The 20,148-nt window shown below is 40.7% G+C and overlaps 1 protein-coding gene across 6 annotated transcripts in view; it reads left to right on the forward strand.

Annotated features, from left to right (window-relative positions):
• CACNA2D1 (calcium voltage-gated channel auxiliary subunit alpha2delta 1) overlaps positions 1-20,148 on the forward strand; it is a 365,199-nt gene that overhangs the window by 292,178 nt on the left and 52,873 nt on the right. For all 6 annotated transcript variants that reach the window (XM_053407355.1, XM_053407356.1, XM_053407358.1 and 3 more), the window contains 4 exons: positions 89-199; positions 15,209-15,287; positions 15,496-15,545; positions 17,166-17,255. In XM_053407355.1, coding sequence (XP_053263330.1) covers positions 89-199; positions 15,209-15,287; positions 15,496-15,545; positions 17,166-17,255 — 330 coding nt within the window. The remainder of the gene's footprint in view (positions 1-88; positions 200-15,208; positions 15,288-15,495; positions 15,546-17,165; positions 17,256-20,148) is intronic.

Below are 20,148 nucleotides of genomic sequence, written 5' to 3' on the forward strand. Positions count from 1 at the left end.
CAAACCACTTTGAGGTTTTATTACAATCAAATGACATATAAATTTTGTGAAATAAATAAATAAAAATGCCTGTCTTTATCTCTTCCAGCACAGCCACAGTGTCTTCAGAGCTAACTGCAACAAGATTATAATGTTATTTACTGATGGTGGTGAAGAAAAAGCACAGGAGATTTTTGACAAATACAACAAAGAGAAAAAAGTAAGGTTCATTTGTTGAAGTCCTCAAGTGTTTTATGTCCTTTAAAGTTCCTTTTATAGGCATGGAATGAAGGAGAAATTTGTTCAGTTAGCATTTCATGCGAACCTACCTAATTTGCAGTCCCTTAACTAATACACAAACCAAAACACAGCTGTCCCTCTCTGAATTTTGCTATACAATTCTCCCACCAAAAAAGCATATTTTTGATTTTGCGCTCAAAATTAGTGAAAATAATGCATTCAGTTTTGCTTAATACATTATTAGGGATATGCATAAAAATGTATATGGATTTTCACACATACATTTTTAATAAAATCACAAACTGATATAGTAATGGGATGAACTGACTGAAGAACTGAGAGAAAAAAGGGGGAAGCAAAATGGCTGGTTTTTCCATCCCTGGCATGAGTGATTTTAAATAAAAGGTTTTGGGTTGTCCTTTATATATTCTATATTTTCATAAGCTCATAGTGCTGTGTTACTTACAGCAAAGGATATACAATACAATGCACTTAAAGAGCAAATAGCAAAGTACACTTTTTGCTTATAAATTCTATGATAAAATGTAGCAAGTCAGTTTCTAATAACTACCATGTATGGATTAAATTTCGCACATTGCTGTAATGTTAGTCAGAGACCATTCAAGTCTCTTATAAACTCTTCAGTGAGCCTTGAGCATGTTGAGATTGGTTCCTGCAGACAAAATAGGGAAGTAGTTAACTGCATAAGTCATGCAGGTTCTGGAATGACTCATGGATAGCTATGCAGTTTGGAACCTATACAGATAGCAGCAAACAGGGGGCCTATTTTTCATGGCATCCTGTATGTTAAACCTCTAGCATTTCCAGTTAAATGAAATGGTAAACTGGGAAAGGTGTCTGACTGAGATCTTGGAGAGCAGTCTTGTTTCCTCCTCCTCCAGTGTTGATCCTAGCTAAAAATTGCCAATTTTCACCATTCTACCTATCAGAGATTGCATCTTTTAAAATGTCACTGAACTCTCTTAGATCCATCATTGCATGTGTACAAAATTTCACTATAACTTTAATATCTTGAGTCAATATACCTGCCTCCAATATCAGCTTAATACCGCATTATATGCCATTACAGTTTGATTTGATGCCAAACTGTGTTAGGATCCAGCTATTGGCTGCAATGGAAAACACATATATATTAACAAACAGTGTATGCACATGTGTGTATGTTAATATATGCATGTATATAGTATAGTATAGTGCTTTCAAACTGCTAGGTTGGCAGGAGCAGGGACCGAGCAACGCGAGCTCACCCCGTCACGGGGATTAGAACCGCCAACCTTCTGACTGGCAAGCCATAGGCTCTGTGGTTTAGACCCCAGCACTACCCGTGTCCCTTGCCATGTGGATGCTTGCTCCTTTGGGAAGAAGAAGATGTCTCTGCTGCCTTTTTGTTATACCACTTGATGCAGTGGTACTCCAAAACTGAAAAGGGAGTCTCAAGGGCTTCGGGCTGAAGGAGCCAGCATTTGTCCATAGACAGCTTTCCAGGTCATGTGGGCAGCATGACTAAACCCTTCTGGCACAACAGAACACCGTGACAGAAACCAGAGCGCACGGAAATGCCGTTTAGCTTCCCGCCTGAGTGGTACCTATTTATCTACTTGCACTTTGACATGCTTTCGAACTGCTAGGTTGGCAGGAGCTGGAACAGAACAACGGAAGCTCACCCCGTCGCGGGGATTTGAACCACCGACCTTCTGTTCGGCAAGCCCAAGAGGCTTAGTGGTTTAGACCACAGTGCCACCCGTGTCCCTATAGTATAGTATAGTATAGTATAGTATAGTATAGTATAGTATAGTATAGTATAGTACAGGTAAATCTTTCTGTTGGTGGAAAAATAGCAACCAAGCCTAATCAGCTGTGTAGAATTAATTCATCAGTGCTCATTCAATTATTCAATCTTCATTCCTCCATTGAAATTTGGCAATTTTCACCAAAATTCCATTGAAATGCTTTTTGTTTTGTTTTGTTGCAAGCATGGCTGTTTAAATTAGTTTTTGTTTTTCCTTGTGCTTGTGCTTTTGCTGCAAAACTATTTGGGTTTTTCACAGAGTGTCATCTTTTCTGTGACTGTCCAAATGAATATCGTTTGAGAGAAGAGATTCTGTATAAATTGGATTAATGAGTGTAACATCTGTTCACTGAATGGTATCTTTCACTTTTCCTGCAAAAGAAAAATCTGTTTTAGATGTTTTAGGAAACTAAGCTATACTTTGTTATTTAATTATTCCCAAGATAAAGATAGTAATTTTTCAGCCACCAGATTATATATTTTATGCCTATACTTGTTAATCTGTTAGTAAAGAACATTAATTAAGAATGTACAGAGGAAGCCCTAAAGTAACATGCATTACAAGTATCATCACACTATAGTGGGAAGGCTGAATATGGAAAAAAGGCTAGATCAAGTCCAGAGTGGGAAATGTGTGATTTCTTTTTCTTTCTTTTTTTAATGCTGCCCCGCCACCTCCCACATTTTGGCATTGCATGTTCAGCCTAATCTGCAAATGCCAGTTTGGGGTTTCACAAAGGGGGTGGGCAGAGATAATGCCGACAGTAACATAGAATCATAGAATGGTAGAGTTGAAAGGGACCACAAGGGTCATCTAGTCCACCCTGGCAATGCAGGAATCTTTTGCCCAACGTGTAGGGCTCAAACCCATCGTCCTGAGATTAAGAGTCTCATGCTCTACTGATTGATCAATCCCAATTATGTTTTATTGATTTTGTACTATTTATTTTTACTATACTTATTGTATTTATACTCAGGAGCAGCCAAGCATGGTGGCGTGTAGCTGTATAGCAATCTAGATGACAGCATTGTTTCCTCTTGCCTGGACGATGCAGGGATGGGCAGGTGCGCTAGTGGAGCACTTCTGTCAGCCCACCTGCACAGCTCTGACCTCTCTGGCACTGTGCCCTACCCCTTCCCTGTCCTTGTAAGGGGCACCAGCGCCACTGTTTGGAGGGCGGCATCACAGCCATTCCTGCTTACACTGTTTTCACAAATGCCTGAGGTAGCTCACAACAGTCAACAAAGCAAACATATCATAGTTCTCAAATCCACCCCTGTATTCTTCTGAAGTCCTTCACTGATGTACCGTACTTCTCCAGGGTACTGGAGACTGGCAGATGGATGGATGGATCCAGCAGCATGAATTAGGAGTTAGGACCTTAGTGTTGCAATAGGTTGAAGAAGGAGGAGGAGGAGGAGGAGGAGGAGGAGGAGGAGGGAGGGAGGATCTTATAATAATAAAATCCCCCAGGAGTTTTGAAAACATTCACGTTCCCAGTGGCATCATTTGATACACAGGGGTGTCCAAATTTGGGAATTGAGCTCATTTAAAAAATGAACTCTCTTTCTTTAAACTAAGAAAGAACAGAAAAAGCTTTTATCCCTGAGTTCAATATTGAGCTGAGAGCTTTCCCATCATTTACAATTGCGATAATGACTTTATTCAGCATACTGCAAAAATTAACAGTTAAAAAAGGAAGTTTTACTGAAAATTGATAGGTGCAAGTTTAAATCTGTTTTAGGAAAGCAAAAGAAGTTGCTTATTCACTTTAGATATTCTAGATTTTATTTGCATTTATTGAACTTTCAAAGTAACCTTTGAGCAGAATGCTCATTTTGCATTACGACTTCTAGGCATCATGTATATTTTTACGACTAAACAATGCACATTGAATTAGGGAATTCATAAAACTTAATCAGATCTGGGACCTGTACCCTATCACTGATAGCACCAGAAGAAGTGTTTAATTAAGTCCCATGTTTCTACAAGATAGCTTTTTGCTATTCATTAACTTTGCCAAGTCATGTATAAGGAGCAATCGCAGGGAGCTTGCAGCTTTCTAGTGCCCTGTGCATTCATTTCCACTACTAAAAGTGATAACTAGAAAAGGCATTAACATCCTATACTAAAAATTTCATTGCCAGCAAATGCGAGACCTCTTCAGGTAAAGTTGCAAAGGGCACCTTTGCCCTGCCCACTTGATGCTTTGTCCATTTAAGCTGAATGTCAGAAGAAGTCTGCTGTCTGGTTCTTATATGGTTACCAGTTCGAACAGTTGTTTGCCACTTTGCTCATTCCAGGGGACGGATGACTTTGCTAGGAAAAGTAACCAGATCAGTTGCTACGTTTGTGTAATTTCACTATTCTGACAATATTGGAACAGCACTGGAAGGATTCACTGGGAAAACAGCAACTTCATCACTCCCATAATGTAAATGGCAACCCTAGATGTGTGATGTGATGCACAATGGTCAGATGTATGCTCCAAAATGACAATCTGTTGCACTGTGAAATCAAATGACCCTGGACAATTGTACTTATATTTAAAGAGCACCCAGGTGAATCGCTCTCTTCCCATCCTAAATTGCAAAGTTTATACTTTGGCACAGCTTTTCTGTATTTGATATGTGCATATTAATTTACCTGTTTATTTTAGTTATTTTTGTTCAGCGCCTTAATCAAAGGCAGCTAACAAATGTGAAGCAACAGAACCTTTAAAGTATCAATAAATAAAACAATTGGCAACAGAAAGCAAATTTAATAGCAGCATCAAGTCAGGTTGAAAGCAGAAAAGTGCCAGATTCGGGGGCACTTATGCTTATGCTGGGCTGTTTGGGGTGTATGTACATTTTGTTATCTGGCAGCCCTACCTAGGTACAAAATACTGTAAAGCCTTGTGCAAAATATAGTTATGAATCCATGGGACTGAGCGTATTCACAATATGCTTCATTCACAAGAACTGGTAACAGGCAGTAGAGCAAAGATTTAAGCGCTGAAAGATGAAAGGCTAGCTTACATGCATTGCAACTACTTGAATCACAATCAGTAGGTCTGCAAATTTCTAAAGATTCCAGGAATGAGCGTGACACAAAGTATCTAATATGCAATGTCTAAGTGAGACATGACATCACTGAACTGCCTCGTGTGTGTGTGTGTGTGTGTGTGTGTGTGTGTGTGTGTGTGTATCTGTCCCTCCCTCCCCCCCTTAAAAGCCTGGCCTAATCCTTCCATAGTTGCCACTTTCGAGTATTTTAGAGGTGGGGGCATTTTATAGGTCCATGTCCTTCACACATGAGATACACTTAGCAATTATTCCATGAGCATTTTTTGTGCCTTTAAGATGTAGAAGAAATTCTATGGTTACAATGATTATGGAATACTCCTGTTACTGCATAACAGCAACAGTATTTTCTATGAACATATTGGATAGTTTGTGTCAGTATTAGAATATCTTGTGTCTCCTTGTTGCTTGGAACTGATAAAATTGCATCTTCCAGCAATGTTTGCATATCACGTGACATTGCCTACTCAGTTTTGCTTACATTGTTTTGTTCAACCTGACTTCTGTTTAACCTTCAAGTTGACAAGTTAGAAGAAAATAATAAACATTTTGTGCTTTCCCCGAACATCTAGGCTATGAGAAGTGTCCCTATAAATTACTGGGTTCATCCTTTTTAGCTGGCATATGGTTATATTTAAAGTTGTTTTCTGTCTCTATAGATAACTTGCACCATAAATCCCTGGAGTTTTATGTAACCAAATTAACTCTGAGTAGTCGAAAGAACATGATAATGACTCCAGTGCACACCATATCATTTCTGTATAATGATAATCTGCCTGTCGGTCTATCATCTATTCCAGGAACACCCAACATAGTGCCCTCCAGATGTTGCTAGACTACAGCGCCCCTCATCTGTCCCACAAGATCTGGAGGGCACGATGTTGGTTATCTTTGACCTATCCATTTATGTTGCCATGTTGACAATGTTATAGTCTTCTTTGTTGAATTTGAGTAGACCCTAGCAATTGCAGAAATGTGGAGCTGCATCCCATGTCTTCATCTGGATTCAGAACAGTTGGTTGTGATGCAAACAGAAAGGTCTGGCACACAGGGGACCAGCTATAGGGGGGCGGAAGGGGCTTCGGCCCCCTCAATATTTGTGAGGAGGGGGCTGAGTCCCCTGCCGCTGCTTGGTGAGCATGGGGCGCTGGGCAGGATCACCCTCCATGCTCCCCGTCCCTGCTGCCACTGGGAGAGCACTAGTGTACTGGGTGGGGTGGGACATGTCACATGATACTGGCTGCCCTCAGTATTGGGGGCAAGTCACTGCTGACACATGTGGGTTGCCTACCTTCTTCAGCTGAGAAGAACAAATTAGTGTGCACAAAGGCCTGTGACCATCCTGCCTTCTCTCCCAGCTGCCAAGCACAGCAAGGCTGCAGATGCGCCTGGGGCCATCCACTCTATAAATCCCCATTGATTGGCAGCCAAGGTTTGGACTAGTTTAGTCCTTGGTTTAGTCCAGAGGTTTGCAGCTGCCACCCTTTTTTTTTTAAAAAAAAATACTCAGCCCCCCCGCCCAGATATCTACCTTCTCTAAGTGAGCAAAAACAGAGACAAATTTGCATTCTTTTATATTTCCGCCTACATCCTACAACATCATAAAGAAAGATGTTGTAAATAGGCAGGCAAGCTGTGATCCGCTTCCTGGGCCTGCAGGGTGAATCCGAAAAGGGTTCCCCCAAGCCCAGGAAAACCCCTTGCCTCCAGCATGACCACCAGATCCAGGGGAAGCATGGTTGCTGTCCCACAACAGTGCCCAACCTGGTGGTCAGCGTCACCACACAGTACAAACAGCTTTTCAAAAATTTCTTCTCTTTTTGCTTTACACTTCCTCCGCTCCCTTATTTTCATTCAAGACCTCCCAATTGCACCAGAGGCTCCTACTGCTCCCCAGGATTGTCCCAGCACCCCCAAGGGGTGGTATCACCCACTTTGGGAAACGCTGAGGTTCAGTTGGAGCCCTAGTCTAACTGTAGTGCTAGGGCTCAAAACTGTTTGGGTTTTTTTAGTTTGCATTAGTATGCAAAAAGAGTTAAGTAATGATTCTCTGAAATCATTTGCAATGCACTTTATATTTGCAATGTATTTACCATGCTAAATATATGTGCACCCCCTGCCTGCTGTCTGTTTCCCTGTTGTATCTGTAGCATGTCAAAGCCATCGTTGTATGGCCAAGGTAAGGGATGGCATCTCCCAAACCAACCCAGGGTGCTTAGTGGAAGTGTAGTGTCATCATCAATCCAGATTTATTAGTCAACAGACCATAATATATGCCAAATGAAGGATAGGTCAAAGGAAAATATATTCTACAGATCTATTTTAAAACAACAATTCTATGAATCAAACATTGTAGGCTGAGCTTTAATAAAAATGTTTATCCACTGGCATTAACCCCATCAAGAAAAAAAAGAAAGCAGCAATTTATTGAATCTCCCAGGAAGTGTCCTTATTAAGGGAAACAGCAAGCATTCTCTTGTACTTATAAAAATTGCAATAAAAAAACATATGTGCAAGAGATTCAGTTTCACCCGAACCATTCTTTGAACCAAAAATGACATAGCATGACATCTAGTCAAATAGAAAAGGTTCTTATGTAATTGGGCAAAGATAATGGTCTCAAACTGGGAGTAATCCTTCACATTTAGCATACACAATCATGAGCCAAAAGAATTACAGATAGCATGTCAAGATCAATAGCTCAAATCCTTTACCCCAAAGAATGGCTCTCAGAAAAAAGTAGACCTTTTCCATGAAGAAGTAAATGGATCTGCTAATGTTAGAGCAGGATGGGAATTGACAGAACTATTAGGACAAAGAAGAAGTCAGTATCTTAGAGCCAATTTCCAGGACAGGTTTGTCAAGCATCACACTTTGAGGAACCCAAAAATCCTCTCAAAAAGTTGCTCATAATCTATGGAGGGATGGAAACAAGTAATACAGCCACTCTGTAGAAAAACTGGATTATTAACTTATTCTGAGATATCGGAAGATCTGCAAGAACAAGGGGAAAGGTGAATAATAATAAGTATAGTGTGTTAATTTGATTTTAGATGTAATAGTGGGAGTTCACTTACGTTTATATTAGAATTTGTGTGCAGGTTCACAGCTCAAAAGCACTCCACCATTGCGTCTAGACTGAACAATCTTGTTTGCAATTGCTGTGGGGAGAATAGTCCTTCCCTACTACTCATGTCTGCTGCTGCGACTAAAAGAGATTGGGGGTTTGTAGACAATAGGTGCTCCTTGGTCTTCCTTGCCTGCCCTGCTGTGACCATGGAGTCTGTTAAGAACTAGAGGGTGGGGAAGGAAGTCTTTTCCGTTTTCCTTCTCTGCAGCCCTTCTTCCAAGTTCTTGTTGGTTACTGGATTTCCTCTGGCCTAGGAGTGGAGTTAAGCTGAACGTAGAAAGGGAAGAGGGGCTCTGCCTGTCAAAACTTTACTGGTCAGAGACTGTAATTATAATAAAATCCTGGGTCACTGATTGTTAAGAAGGCCAGCCGTCTTGGAGAATGTCAGATGAGCCACTCAAAAAGTGTGCATTGTAATTGAATTTAAAATTCACCTAATTTGTCTATCACTTTGCAGAAACACATTTACTCATAAGAATAATTGCCTATCCTGTCTGCTTCTCATGCATACATTTATTTAATTAATGGCTTGTTGTGCATGTAATGTCATAGCATCTGGTGAATGACACAGATTAATTAAGCTTTCCTCTTCATAAAGCCCCATTAGCTGAAATTGGTCCACTAGTATGAATTGGGAATATTTGGCAGTCTGCAAAACTGATTAATCCAACACATGAGATAGCATTTTTACAAACATTTTTAATGTTCTGAGCCAAATTTATAAATCCTGATTGCTTAGTTCAAATAATTTAAACATAAGGGGAACCTAAGATAGGTATCAAAGAAGAAACCTGTGTCTGATTGTGGGGTGCAGTGTTTTTCCCCACAGAAGTGGACAGAGGCTTTTGGGTGAATATAATGGCTATTGAAGGGTGCTAGAATCCATGCACATTTACCATTTAAGTACCAAAAACATTGTGGGGCAGTGCCAGTTTGTTTAACCAATCTAAGCACAAATAAAGGTGCAATAATTAAAGATGCACATTTTTTTGTGCTTAAATAAATATTTGCTAATTTTTCAAACTGGTTTTGTAATTTCCATTTCTTACAAGACCCACCCATTTTGGTGCTTCATTTTGTATCTCTGTCATGAAGTAATGCATGAAAAATGCTTACGTTTTCTTGAATACTCACCATAATAAAGTGTTTCAGTTTATCGTATTCTTTACTGATTCTGACAGTAGCTACTTTCTTCTCCAGTGAACTGGATTGATTCCTTTGAAGGAATAAACATGGAAAACAATTGCTGTGTTTGAATGCAACACAAAGACATAGTTTACTGCCACATGAAATGAGCCTTGGCTTGAGTTTTATCTGAACTGGGACTCACTTGTTAGTGTAATGTTTGTCTAAGCAAGTCAGTAGCAAACCATTGTTTCTAGTCCTAGTTTGGTTGCATAAACCATAGTTTATGGTACCTGCATCTGCAGCTCCCTGAGAGGGGGCACGAGAGCCAGCTAGTGTTGCTAAACTATTGAGCTATATCTCAAACATTGTGTGGGAAGAGAAAATACACATAGATATGCAGGGGCCACACATGATTTTTTTTTAAATGTGCATTTACTATTATTTTGATAAGGCAAGAATAGTTCATGAATCCATGATCTACACTGATGTCTGAAAAACTGCTGTACTGTCATTATTTACCAGCAACCATTGGTTGTACTGTTAAGCAGCAAATGAAAATGGTTTCCTTTCTTTTTAAAATGTGGTTACAAAAGCTTTGAACCACCCTACGAAGATGGGCACTTGGCTTGCCACAGAACTTGTAAGGCTCCTGAGCCCTATCAGGAGAGGTATTTGGCATTGCCATCTTCATTAGTAGATATGCCAGATATTATATAAAGGCAAGACAGCTAATAAAATTTGGATATACTTTAGTCGAAGAGCAATTCTATCTGTCGTATTTGTTCTAGAAAATGCCATTTCACTGTCTTCTATCTGACACTGACTGTTTGAGGGCTGTTTGATGCTTTTATTTTTCTCCATGTGCCATTCCTGGATTAACAGGTTGAGATCACAGGTGGTGCAAATGGATTAATGAAAGAAGCAGAGAGAAAACTTTAATTTAGTATTGGTGTTGTAATGAATGCTATTTCCCCACTTAGAAACATGCCTCAGAAAAAGTGCCTAAGGGGCCATTATGGATTTTTAATGGGGATTATGTTTATTTTCTTTTTGAATGTTAGAACTCCAGATTCTCAGAACATTGAAGCCCTTCTCCATCCAATTTTGTCCTCTATACATTCTATGAACGTGTCGACGGGGAAGCGGGGCTGTTTGTGCTGGCCCACCACCCCTGTTCCCACTGGCTCCACCTTCAGATCTTTGTGGGTTCAGGAGATTTGAAGAGGGGACCTACATGCGTTCAGTTCCTCCATGCAATCAGGAATCTCACTTGAAAGTGCAAAGGTTCCTCTTCCAATGCACTGTGATCGGGAACAGTGAAGCTGGCAGGGACAAGGTCATTGTGGATGCGTCCAGCACGTGCAGCCACTGTTAATGACCCATCCCTTTGCCCCCTCCATACATTCCTGTAATGTGTGGAGGCAACTTCTGAAGAGCATAATCTGTGAACCTAATTGACACTGCATTCCTATAGAAGTGTATTCGGAGGCAAATTCCCTTGAGTTCAGTGGGAGTTACACCCAGGTGAGCGAGTATATGATCACAGACTAAATGCAGCTCAGAGGAGCACCTCTATGAATAGTCTTTGCTTCTCATGCTTGCTGAGTTTTCTTTAGTATACACTTTTATTAAATGTGAGAACTTTGTGTTGAAATACTGTGTAAGCATGGGTTTCCTTTGCATTTTCATTAACATGTTTTAGGTAGGAATAGAAAAGACCTTCCTCCAGTTTAATCTGGAAAGAGCTTCAGTAAAAACATTTATTTGAAAGATAGATAGAAAATAAGTAGTTACACCCCCTCCCCACAAATCCCAAGCTGAACTCATACCCCGCAAGTGTCCCAGAAAAGCTGGGACATCCCATTTTTTCCTGTGAGAGCACGATGGGCCTTCTGGTCACCGTGATCTTGCATGAATTCACACCAAGTTTTTCGGGGTTGTGATCTTCCACAGCACCCCAAAGCACACGTTCTGGGGTGCCGTGAAAACATAGCTCCAAAAAGTGCATCTTTTGGGCTCTGTGATCTTGCACAGGTCACATGACTCACAGATGGGAAGATGCATGTCCCAGTTTGGGTATTCAACATGTTGGAGGGTATGTGAACTGCTTTTTAACAGGTAAGGTCCTGTTTTTTTGCCAGTAGATGAATTCTCTCTTCTTTTTTAAGACTAAATGCAGCTTTCTGCGTTATATCTTTATTCTGAATATAAACAAATGGAAAAGAGAGGAGGATTTCTAGTTACCAACTATGTATGCTATTTATTACTGCTGTATTTAATACTGTAACACCCCCCCCCCAAGAATACTGTATAAAATTTCTTCCTTCGCCTTCGAAAGATGGGCTTTGATGGAAAGCTATTAATTACTGTAGAACATTGACAGTTAGGCTGAGTAGGCTATTGGGTTGTTACTATTATTGGAAAATTCTATCTCAGCTATTCTGCATCAAATCAAGTTGAAGGATGGCCTATATTTCGTCAGCTAAGATGTGATTTTCCTTCCACAGGCTGTACTCAGGCAAGAAACTTGAATAGATGACAGCCTTAAGCGAGTGGTCTGTGCAGTATGTTTTCTAGATGCTTGTTATTAAATATTTTCAGATTTGCATATCGAGGAAAAGACCCTTACTCATCTGATGAGCGGAGATTAAATCCTGCTGCTTTGGATGCAGGATCTTGTTCCTTGTTGGGAGTAGCATTGCCCAGCCAGTGCAGAATTAAACCCTAGCCTCTTGCCCATCAGTGATTGTCAGTGATGAGCAGGTGCGGTTTGGGGAAAACGGGCCTAACTGGACCCCCGTCTACAAAAGGTGAAGGAAAAGTGAAAGAAGACCCAGCCGTTTGCTCCGGTCCTCTGTCCTGCACAGAGGCTTGGGGGAAATGGCCGTGTCTTCAGGGCTTTTGCAGGAAGGCAGAAGCACATAGTGTCCTTTTCCCTTTTCTCCCTTCAGTCCCCCAAGACATACAGAGGAACTCAGGGTAGGAAGGGAGGCAATGCCAAACATGTGGGCCTCTGCTCTTTCATTTTGATTCTCAGTTCAGTATTTAGCAGTCCTTCTTCTAGTAAATTTGATTGTGGAGACAAGGGGTGAGGGGAGGGAAATGCTTGCTTTGCGACTGCATTCAGGATTTCTTCCTCAGCTGTATTCATATTAGGCAAATTACCTGCTATTGACACCTGCTGTCTGCACTTGATGCAGCTAAACTCGCACAGAGGAAAATTTAATTATAAGTGTGGACAGAGCCAAGCCATAAAAATGCCATTCTAGTATTTCCGGATAAATAGCCTTTTCTGTTGCATAAAAGAAAATGTACATTATGTTCAGAGTATGAAAGTATAAGATTTTTGCTTTTAGTGTACATTTTGCACATCAAATGGATTTTCAGGTGAATAAACCCCTGTTTTAAAGAAGTGGCTGTAGAAGAGAACAATTAATTGGAATAGCTTGGGAACATTATGGATCAATGCCATCTCTTGAGTTGTATAAGAAAAGTGTAGACAAAAGAACATAGGAAGGACATCTCCAGATAGGAAGCAATTATCTAAAAAAAATTTTTTAAAAAAAAGTTTAGTGATTCTGATCTCATGCACTATGAGGATTGTATGACCCAGACATTTGAATACAAGCTTGGAAAGCTAACACGCCTGGCTACGTAGTCTTGGTTTATCCCTGCTGAAATTAATATGGAAAGCCTCACATCTCGTTAAATCATATTCCTGTTGTTTTCGCCCCTTTTGCTTAAGTTTGTATTTTGATTAATTGGATTTGGATTTGCATAAATGTTTATTATTTTTGAGACTTGTACGTTATAAAATCAGCCAGTATCTGTCATTGTAGTAGATAGGATAGGAACTTCCAAGATGATGGACTATATGGAACTGGCGGAAATGACTGGCAGAATCCGAGACCTGGGAGAAGAGTTGGTGGAAGAAGACTGGAAGAAATTTAAAGACTATCTGCAGAAATATTGTAAAATTAATGAATGTTAAAATGATGTTGGTTTGAAAATAAGTGGCATTAGCAACAAAGTTAATAAGAATATGCAAAAATGAATTGATAATGGATGAAAATATAGAGTTAAAAAATGTTAAGATATAGAGTTAAGACAAATGAAAGAGGGTAAGGATTTGCTGACTTGATTATATAAATGGGAATATAAAAAGGGGAGGTGTGAGGAGGTCAAAGAAACAAGCAAATGAGTTTAAGGTTACGAAAAACGGTTTTGTTTTTAATTTTTCCTTACTTTTTGTTTTGTCTTTTGTCTTTTTTCTTTTATGTACTTTGTATTTATGTTTTTGTAAAACTTTAATAAATATCTTTTTTAAAAAAAGGAACTTCCAGGATGAAGAGATCTGGTAAATGGGCCCTGCTGGTAAATTAAGATTTTCTGTGCACTTTCCTTCCTCCTTTTAACTTTAGAAAACATTTAATTGCCATCAGAGGCTTGTGGCTGCAGGACTCACAGTAATGAGGGTAGGAAGCTGACAGGAGAAGGCAGATATTGATACCAGTAGAACATATTGGAGACAAAGATTAAGAGGGGAGAAGAGAGTTGAAACCACCACTTTACAAGTTATCTTTAAAAAGCTACCGTTAGTTTTCTTCCTCTTTTACTTGCAAATACACTAAATATTTCCTGGTTTTCATTTCTGTTACCCTTCCCTTAAATACCATCACTTAACAATCAAGGCTAAAGTTCTGAGCCCAGCAAAAGGGTATACAGTATAGCAATGGATAATTAACATTCATTTTTTGAATGTAGTTGAGTGGTTCAATGAAATGCATGTCTGAAAGCAGCTTAGGATGTAAATGATGAGCACACAAAGTACCGTAAGTGCCTACCAACTTGTTGTGCTATACTAGCTTGTTGCCATGTTCCTGTAATGTCCGAAGGCACTGTGTTTCCTTTGGCAAGAGCAAACAATGCAATTGACCATTTCCCAAATACATCCCTGAGTTTTAGCAGGGTCAGCCAGATTCACCTTTCAAATGCAAAAATATACAGCACAGACCAGTTTTTCTTGAAATATAAGATAAGCTTCAAAGTCTTTATGCAAGGGAGACCTCTGCTCTGCTGTTAGTTTTCCCAGTAGACTGCTTTGAATGTGGCAGTAAAAAAAGGGCATACACTTGATTGGTACCCTAACATGATTTAATTTGATCCATGTAAAAAAATCAAAATAAGCAATGAGCCTTGCTTTTTCCTTAGGGAAAACACAATCTATCTGATACATCCCCAGCTCTTCCACTAGGTGGCAATAATTAGATTCAGAACAAAATCACATTTCAAATGTCAAAAGTAGTGACTTTTTTTGCCGGTATACAATATTGTTAATAGCTATTAAGAGTGAAAGATGCAAACTTTTTTGGCAGCTAGAATTATTACAAAATAATGTTAATTGGTTTCATAATAATAATAATAATGTTAATTGATTAGGTAGTAAAAATCCTTGTTCATTCACCAATATGTTTAGAGAAATATGAATATTCTTGTCCAAAGTAATTTTTCAGGCTGATTCATATGTCTAGGGATTCACCCACTAACAGTACCTCAGTTTCATCAGGATTAAGTTTCAGTTTCAATAAAGTACATTATTTGTGGATGAAAACAATTTATGGAGTTTGTCACCACTTGTTTTAATTGAAAACAAAGGAAAAAGCAATTATGTGAGTCATGGTGCCCAGTGGCCATTCTGGGACATTATAAAAGTATAGAAGGAGAGAAAAGCATGGTAATTCACTGGTGAAATTCAGTTGTGATTATCTGGCATTCAACATGTTGGTTTTTTAAAAAAAGAATAATGTCTCTTGTATTAATGAACTTATTCAATTCCTCTTTTTGTATTTTCCTAGGTCCGTGTATTTACATTTTCTGTTGGTCAACATAATTATGACAAGGGACCCATACAATGGATGGCCTGCAAAAACAAAGGTATTGTGCACTTATTTCTCTTTATTGGAGCAAAATAGCACTGACACCGAATCAAATGAATGCCCTAAAATCACTTGTTGAAATGAAGCATTTTCAGTAGGCAATGAAATATCAGAACAGTAGGTGTTCCTGACTGATTTTGTGGAAACAGCATTCTAGAGTGCTGGTGTCACCCAGTGAGAAGCCTGTTTTATGTTTTGTATTTCAGGTTACTATTATGAAATTCCTTCTATTGGTGCCATAAGAATAAACACACAGGTATGTTTGCAAGAATTTATAGAACAGCAATCATATTTGAAAGTCTTGCATGAGAACCAGTCACCACAATAGCTCACAGGGCTGTTTTTGGACATATTTTCTTGGGTGAGGCCTCTCAGCAAAACATTTTCACTTTGCTTTATTTTGCACAAGATTGATTCCAAATAAATCTGTAATAATTTCTGTGACAGAAATATCCACTGAGCAACTCTCAGTGCCTTTATATAGACGAGAAATGGGAAACCTGTGGTGCTCCAGATGTTGTTCAGCTCTAGCTGACAGTCCTGCACAGCACTTGAGACCACCTCTGTCAACTCAGGCACAGAACTTTGTCCTACCTCCAGGAACAGCCCTTCACATCCAGGGCACAGGCTTACTGGTGTGAGAGATGGAGTTGATGCATAAGAATTCTCCTTCTTACGCTGGTATTTCCAGCTTGGGTGATCTAGCCAAATGATGGATCTGGAGTTTACCAAAGGCACCACTTGGGAGGGAAGCTGAGATGGTCACCCGGGTTGTGATGACTGAAGGATGGATGGCCCAGAAAAGGTCACAGCTGTCAAATGTACAGTGGTACCTCATGTTACATACTGCCCCCCCACAAATGCTGCAGGTTACACGCTCCACTAACCCAGAAGTAGATGCCCCTTGTTGCAACCTTTGCCCTGGGATGTGAGCGGAAGTTGCACTCTGGTGGCATGGCATCAGCGGGAGGTGCCATTAGTGAAAGCTCACCTCGTTACGAGCAGTTTCTTGTTACGAATGGACCTCTGGAACGGATTAAGTTCGTAACACGAGGTACCACTGTATGTGGCCTTTTCTCCTTACCTGCCTCAACCATCCCACACTGGTGGTAACCTTCAACTCAAGACTACAAATTAGGATGCCCCAATCCACCCCCCAAAATAAAATCTCCCAAACCTGGGTGGCCCAACTTTTCATACCAATTGGGCTGCAAGAGTACTTCAACACAGAACCCGAGGGCCACACACTGCCTTGTCATGTGGGGGTGGCAGAGATGGGCAAAAATTTGGCACCCCTCCCTAAAGCCCTCACGCTGCCTTCCAAAAGGCTAAGCAAGACACTTGGCTAAAAGTCAGATAGCTGTTTATTTCCTTCTGATGGGAGGGTATTCCACAGAGTGGGTGCAACTACCGAGAAGGCCTTCTGTCTGGTTCCCTGTAACTTCGCTTCTTGCAGTGAGGGATCCGCTAGAAGGCCCTTGGAGCTGGACCTCAGGGTCTGGGCTGAGCGATGGGAATGGAGACGCTCCTTCTGGTATGCCGGTCCAAAGTCATGTTAGGTCCAACACTTTGAATTGTGTTCAGGAACATACTGGGAGCGACTGGTAGTGACCTCCATGACTCTTTACCAGGCTCACATCCCAGCCTCCACACATCACTTTCATCTTGTTCTCCCACAGAGGGAAAGCCCCATCTCAGACAATACTCTGTGCATCTATCAGCTCCACTTTCCCATTTCTCACCCAGGCAACTGTCCCTAGGGCTACGGCACAACAGAGGTTACTTTTTAGAATGCTTTGCACCTGAGTTTTACTCATGGACTTAACAAAAAACAAAAACATTTCTCAGTCAACTGACTCGATGTTTGTTTTGACAGGAGTACTTGGATGTTTTGGGGAGACCAATGGTTCTGGCTGGGAAGCAAGCCAAGCAAGTCCAGTGGACTAATGTTTACTTGGATGCCCTGGTATGATGCACGCTGCCATGACATAGCAAAAGAAAGTATACTTTGAATATGAAATCTTAATAATTAAAATTATTTATTTGCATGTCAGTCTTGCAGTGGGGGGTGGAGTGGCCTATTCAATTTGTTTGATGCAAGTGGGAAAGACTGGATGGGCTCAGGATTCAGGACCATTTCAGTGGAGAGCAAACCAAATTGCAAGAGAGTTAAATTCACCAAGGATAAACACAAAGCATTATAGACTGGAAATGGAGTCAAATGCAGAAGCATAATGAGGAAAGGAAGGAGTGCTGGATATTGGCAAGATTGCACCAGCATTTCCAAGAATGACGAGGGAATTGTGTCTGCGATTCTGGGCCACCAAATGTCACAACGGTTATCAGCAGGAGCATTGTTTCCACTTCATGCTTCTCTATTAATTGCTGTTAAAAGCAGTGCTGTGTTCAGTTCTGGGAAGAAGGTTGACAACTTGGAAATGCTTCAGAGGAGAGCAGACGGATGGCTAAAAGATCTGAAATGCACATCCTTCAAAACAGAACCTGAAGGAAGTAGGAAGCTTAGCCTTGAGAAAATAAGAATCTGTGGGTATTTAACCCTGAATATCTTCCATTTCTAGGAAGTGGGTAGCAAAATGGTACAAACAATGTAGGCAAATAATCATAGGTGTTAAAAAGCTGATTTAGATTTAGGAAGATTTCAACTATGAAGTTCACCTAGCTTTGGAGTTTGTGCAACTCTTTCCTTGAAGGAAGGACATACATTTTAGTTTTGAGATATTGTGTCTTGGGACTGGAGATATACTAGATATGGGGCAGGGAATCATTTGCTGTCAGGGTCATTCATAGTCCCATAGGCAATCTGTCAGAGGTTGCATACTGGTGGGGGCAAGGACGTGGGCCTTTTTCTTCCCCTTGTGCCCCACTGCATCAGATTCAGCCAAGGGTTGCATTTGGCCCTGGAGCCACAGGTTGCCCACCCCTGCACTACCCTCCCCCTCCAACCCCGATTCCATGCATAAAAGTCACTCATTGTGTACATAGAAGCTGTGGAAGGAGGGAGAACTCTTGCGCTCCGGTCCTGTTTGACGGTTTCCCACAGACATCTGGTTGGCTTCTGTAATTGCAGGATGCTGGACTAGATGGGTCATTGGACTGATCCAGCAGGCTCTTCTTACGTACTTCAAGCACAAGCATCTGTAGTAAGGGAGCCTTTGAGCCTGTAGTTACACACATGAACTGCAATCCTGATAATGAAGGCCCCCTTGCTTGATGCACAGATGTCAGGAGGGATGTGCAAAACATCAAGGGTCTGGCGACCGGGCATGCCCCTTCTCACTGCCCCCATGTTGTTCAACATTGAAGCAGATGAACGACTGAATGGGCCTAGTGTGTGTTTATTGTTTGTGTTTTCAGATGGATACAGACACACCTGCATGCATACGCAGGTGCACACACCCTTGTTTGTACCAGACATTCAGAATAAAGTGGTCTTGAGCTGGTAAAGAATCCCTGCAGAGTGCATATTCTTCAGCACTTGATTGCCATAGTGAAATTAGCCCCATTTTCATCACATGTCTGAATCAAACTGGGGCCATTTTTGTTTTCTTTAACCCTGCTCAAGAGATCACAACCCCAACAGCTTTCTGGCTTTTTAGTTTATCACTGGAAATGTGCAAAAGATGCATGCAGGAAATGGCAAAAGGCTAAGCTAACGTGTCCAGAGGAGGGCAACCAAAATGGTCAAAGGCCTGGAAACGATGCCTTATGAGGAACGGCTAAGGGAGCTGGGCATGTTTAGCCTGGAGAAGAGGAGGTTAAGGGGTGATATGATAGCCATGTTCAAATATATAAAAGGATGTCACATAGAGGAGGGGAAAAGGTTGTTTTCTGCTGCTCCAGAGAAGCGGACACGGAGCAATGGATCCAAACTACAAGAAAGAAGATTCCACCTAAACATTAGGAAGAACTTCCTGACAGTAAGAGCTGTTTGACAGTGGAATTTGCTGCCAAGGAGTGTGGTGGAGTCTCCTTCTTTGGAGGTCTTTAAGCAGAGGCTTGACAACCGTATGTCAGGAGTGCTCTGATGGTGTTTCCTGCTTGGCAGGGGGGTTGGACTCGATGGCCCTTGTGGTCTCTTCCAACTCTATGATTCTATGATTCTATGATTCTAACCTTGCTCTTATTCTTGGCCATGTGACCAGCTAAAGATCCATTCTGGTAGGAAATAAGATGCAGTATCTCTTTGGGGGGTTGGGGTTTTTTATTTTTTAAAAATGTAATCAGCCTATTATGAGTTCTCTGTGTCAAAGTGGACCAGTTTTTTGTATCATTATAGTTACAATGCTCAGGAGTTCATTGACACTCTTTCTTGGTTGCTGATGAGGTACTTACTGGAAATGTCATGGAGAAAGTTCATATCTTCCTGCACATCCTGTTCTTAAATGTCAGCACTAAAGCAAGAACATGCAAGGAGAAGAGGAAAGTTCTGAACTGGGCCAGTGAATCCAAAATAATACCATTGTGTAACCATTGCTCCACTTCATATTTAAACAAATTCCCCAAATAATGTCCCTCACCCCTCAGCAATAAAAAGCAAATAAATTATATGAATATGCTATGACACAAAACAGTTATTCAAAAATGGGATCCCATTTCTTATGGTCTAATCCTAAGCAATCTGCTTCAGTTGTACCCATGCCTAGAGAGTTTTGTGCAGCAACAAATATAGTATAACACCAGTATACTCCCCTTGCCATTAAGCTATGACGGTCTCCTTTCTTCTGCATTGCATAGTTGCAGATAATCCTGGGCTACTGTGATTGGCCTTAGAATCACATTGAAGATGTTCCCATCCAGGGTATACTTCATTGTGCTTTTTAGCATCTCTGCTAATGTCG

The sequence above is a fragment of the Podarcis raffonei genome, chromosome 10 (assembly GCF_027172205.1).
Source record: "Podarcis raffonei isolate rPodRaf1 chromosome 10, rPodRaf1.pri, whole genome shotgun sequence".
Taxonomy (NCBI): domain Eukaryota; kingdom Metazoa; phylum Chordata; class Lepidosauria; order Squamata; family Lacertidae; genus Podarcis; species Podarcis raffonei.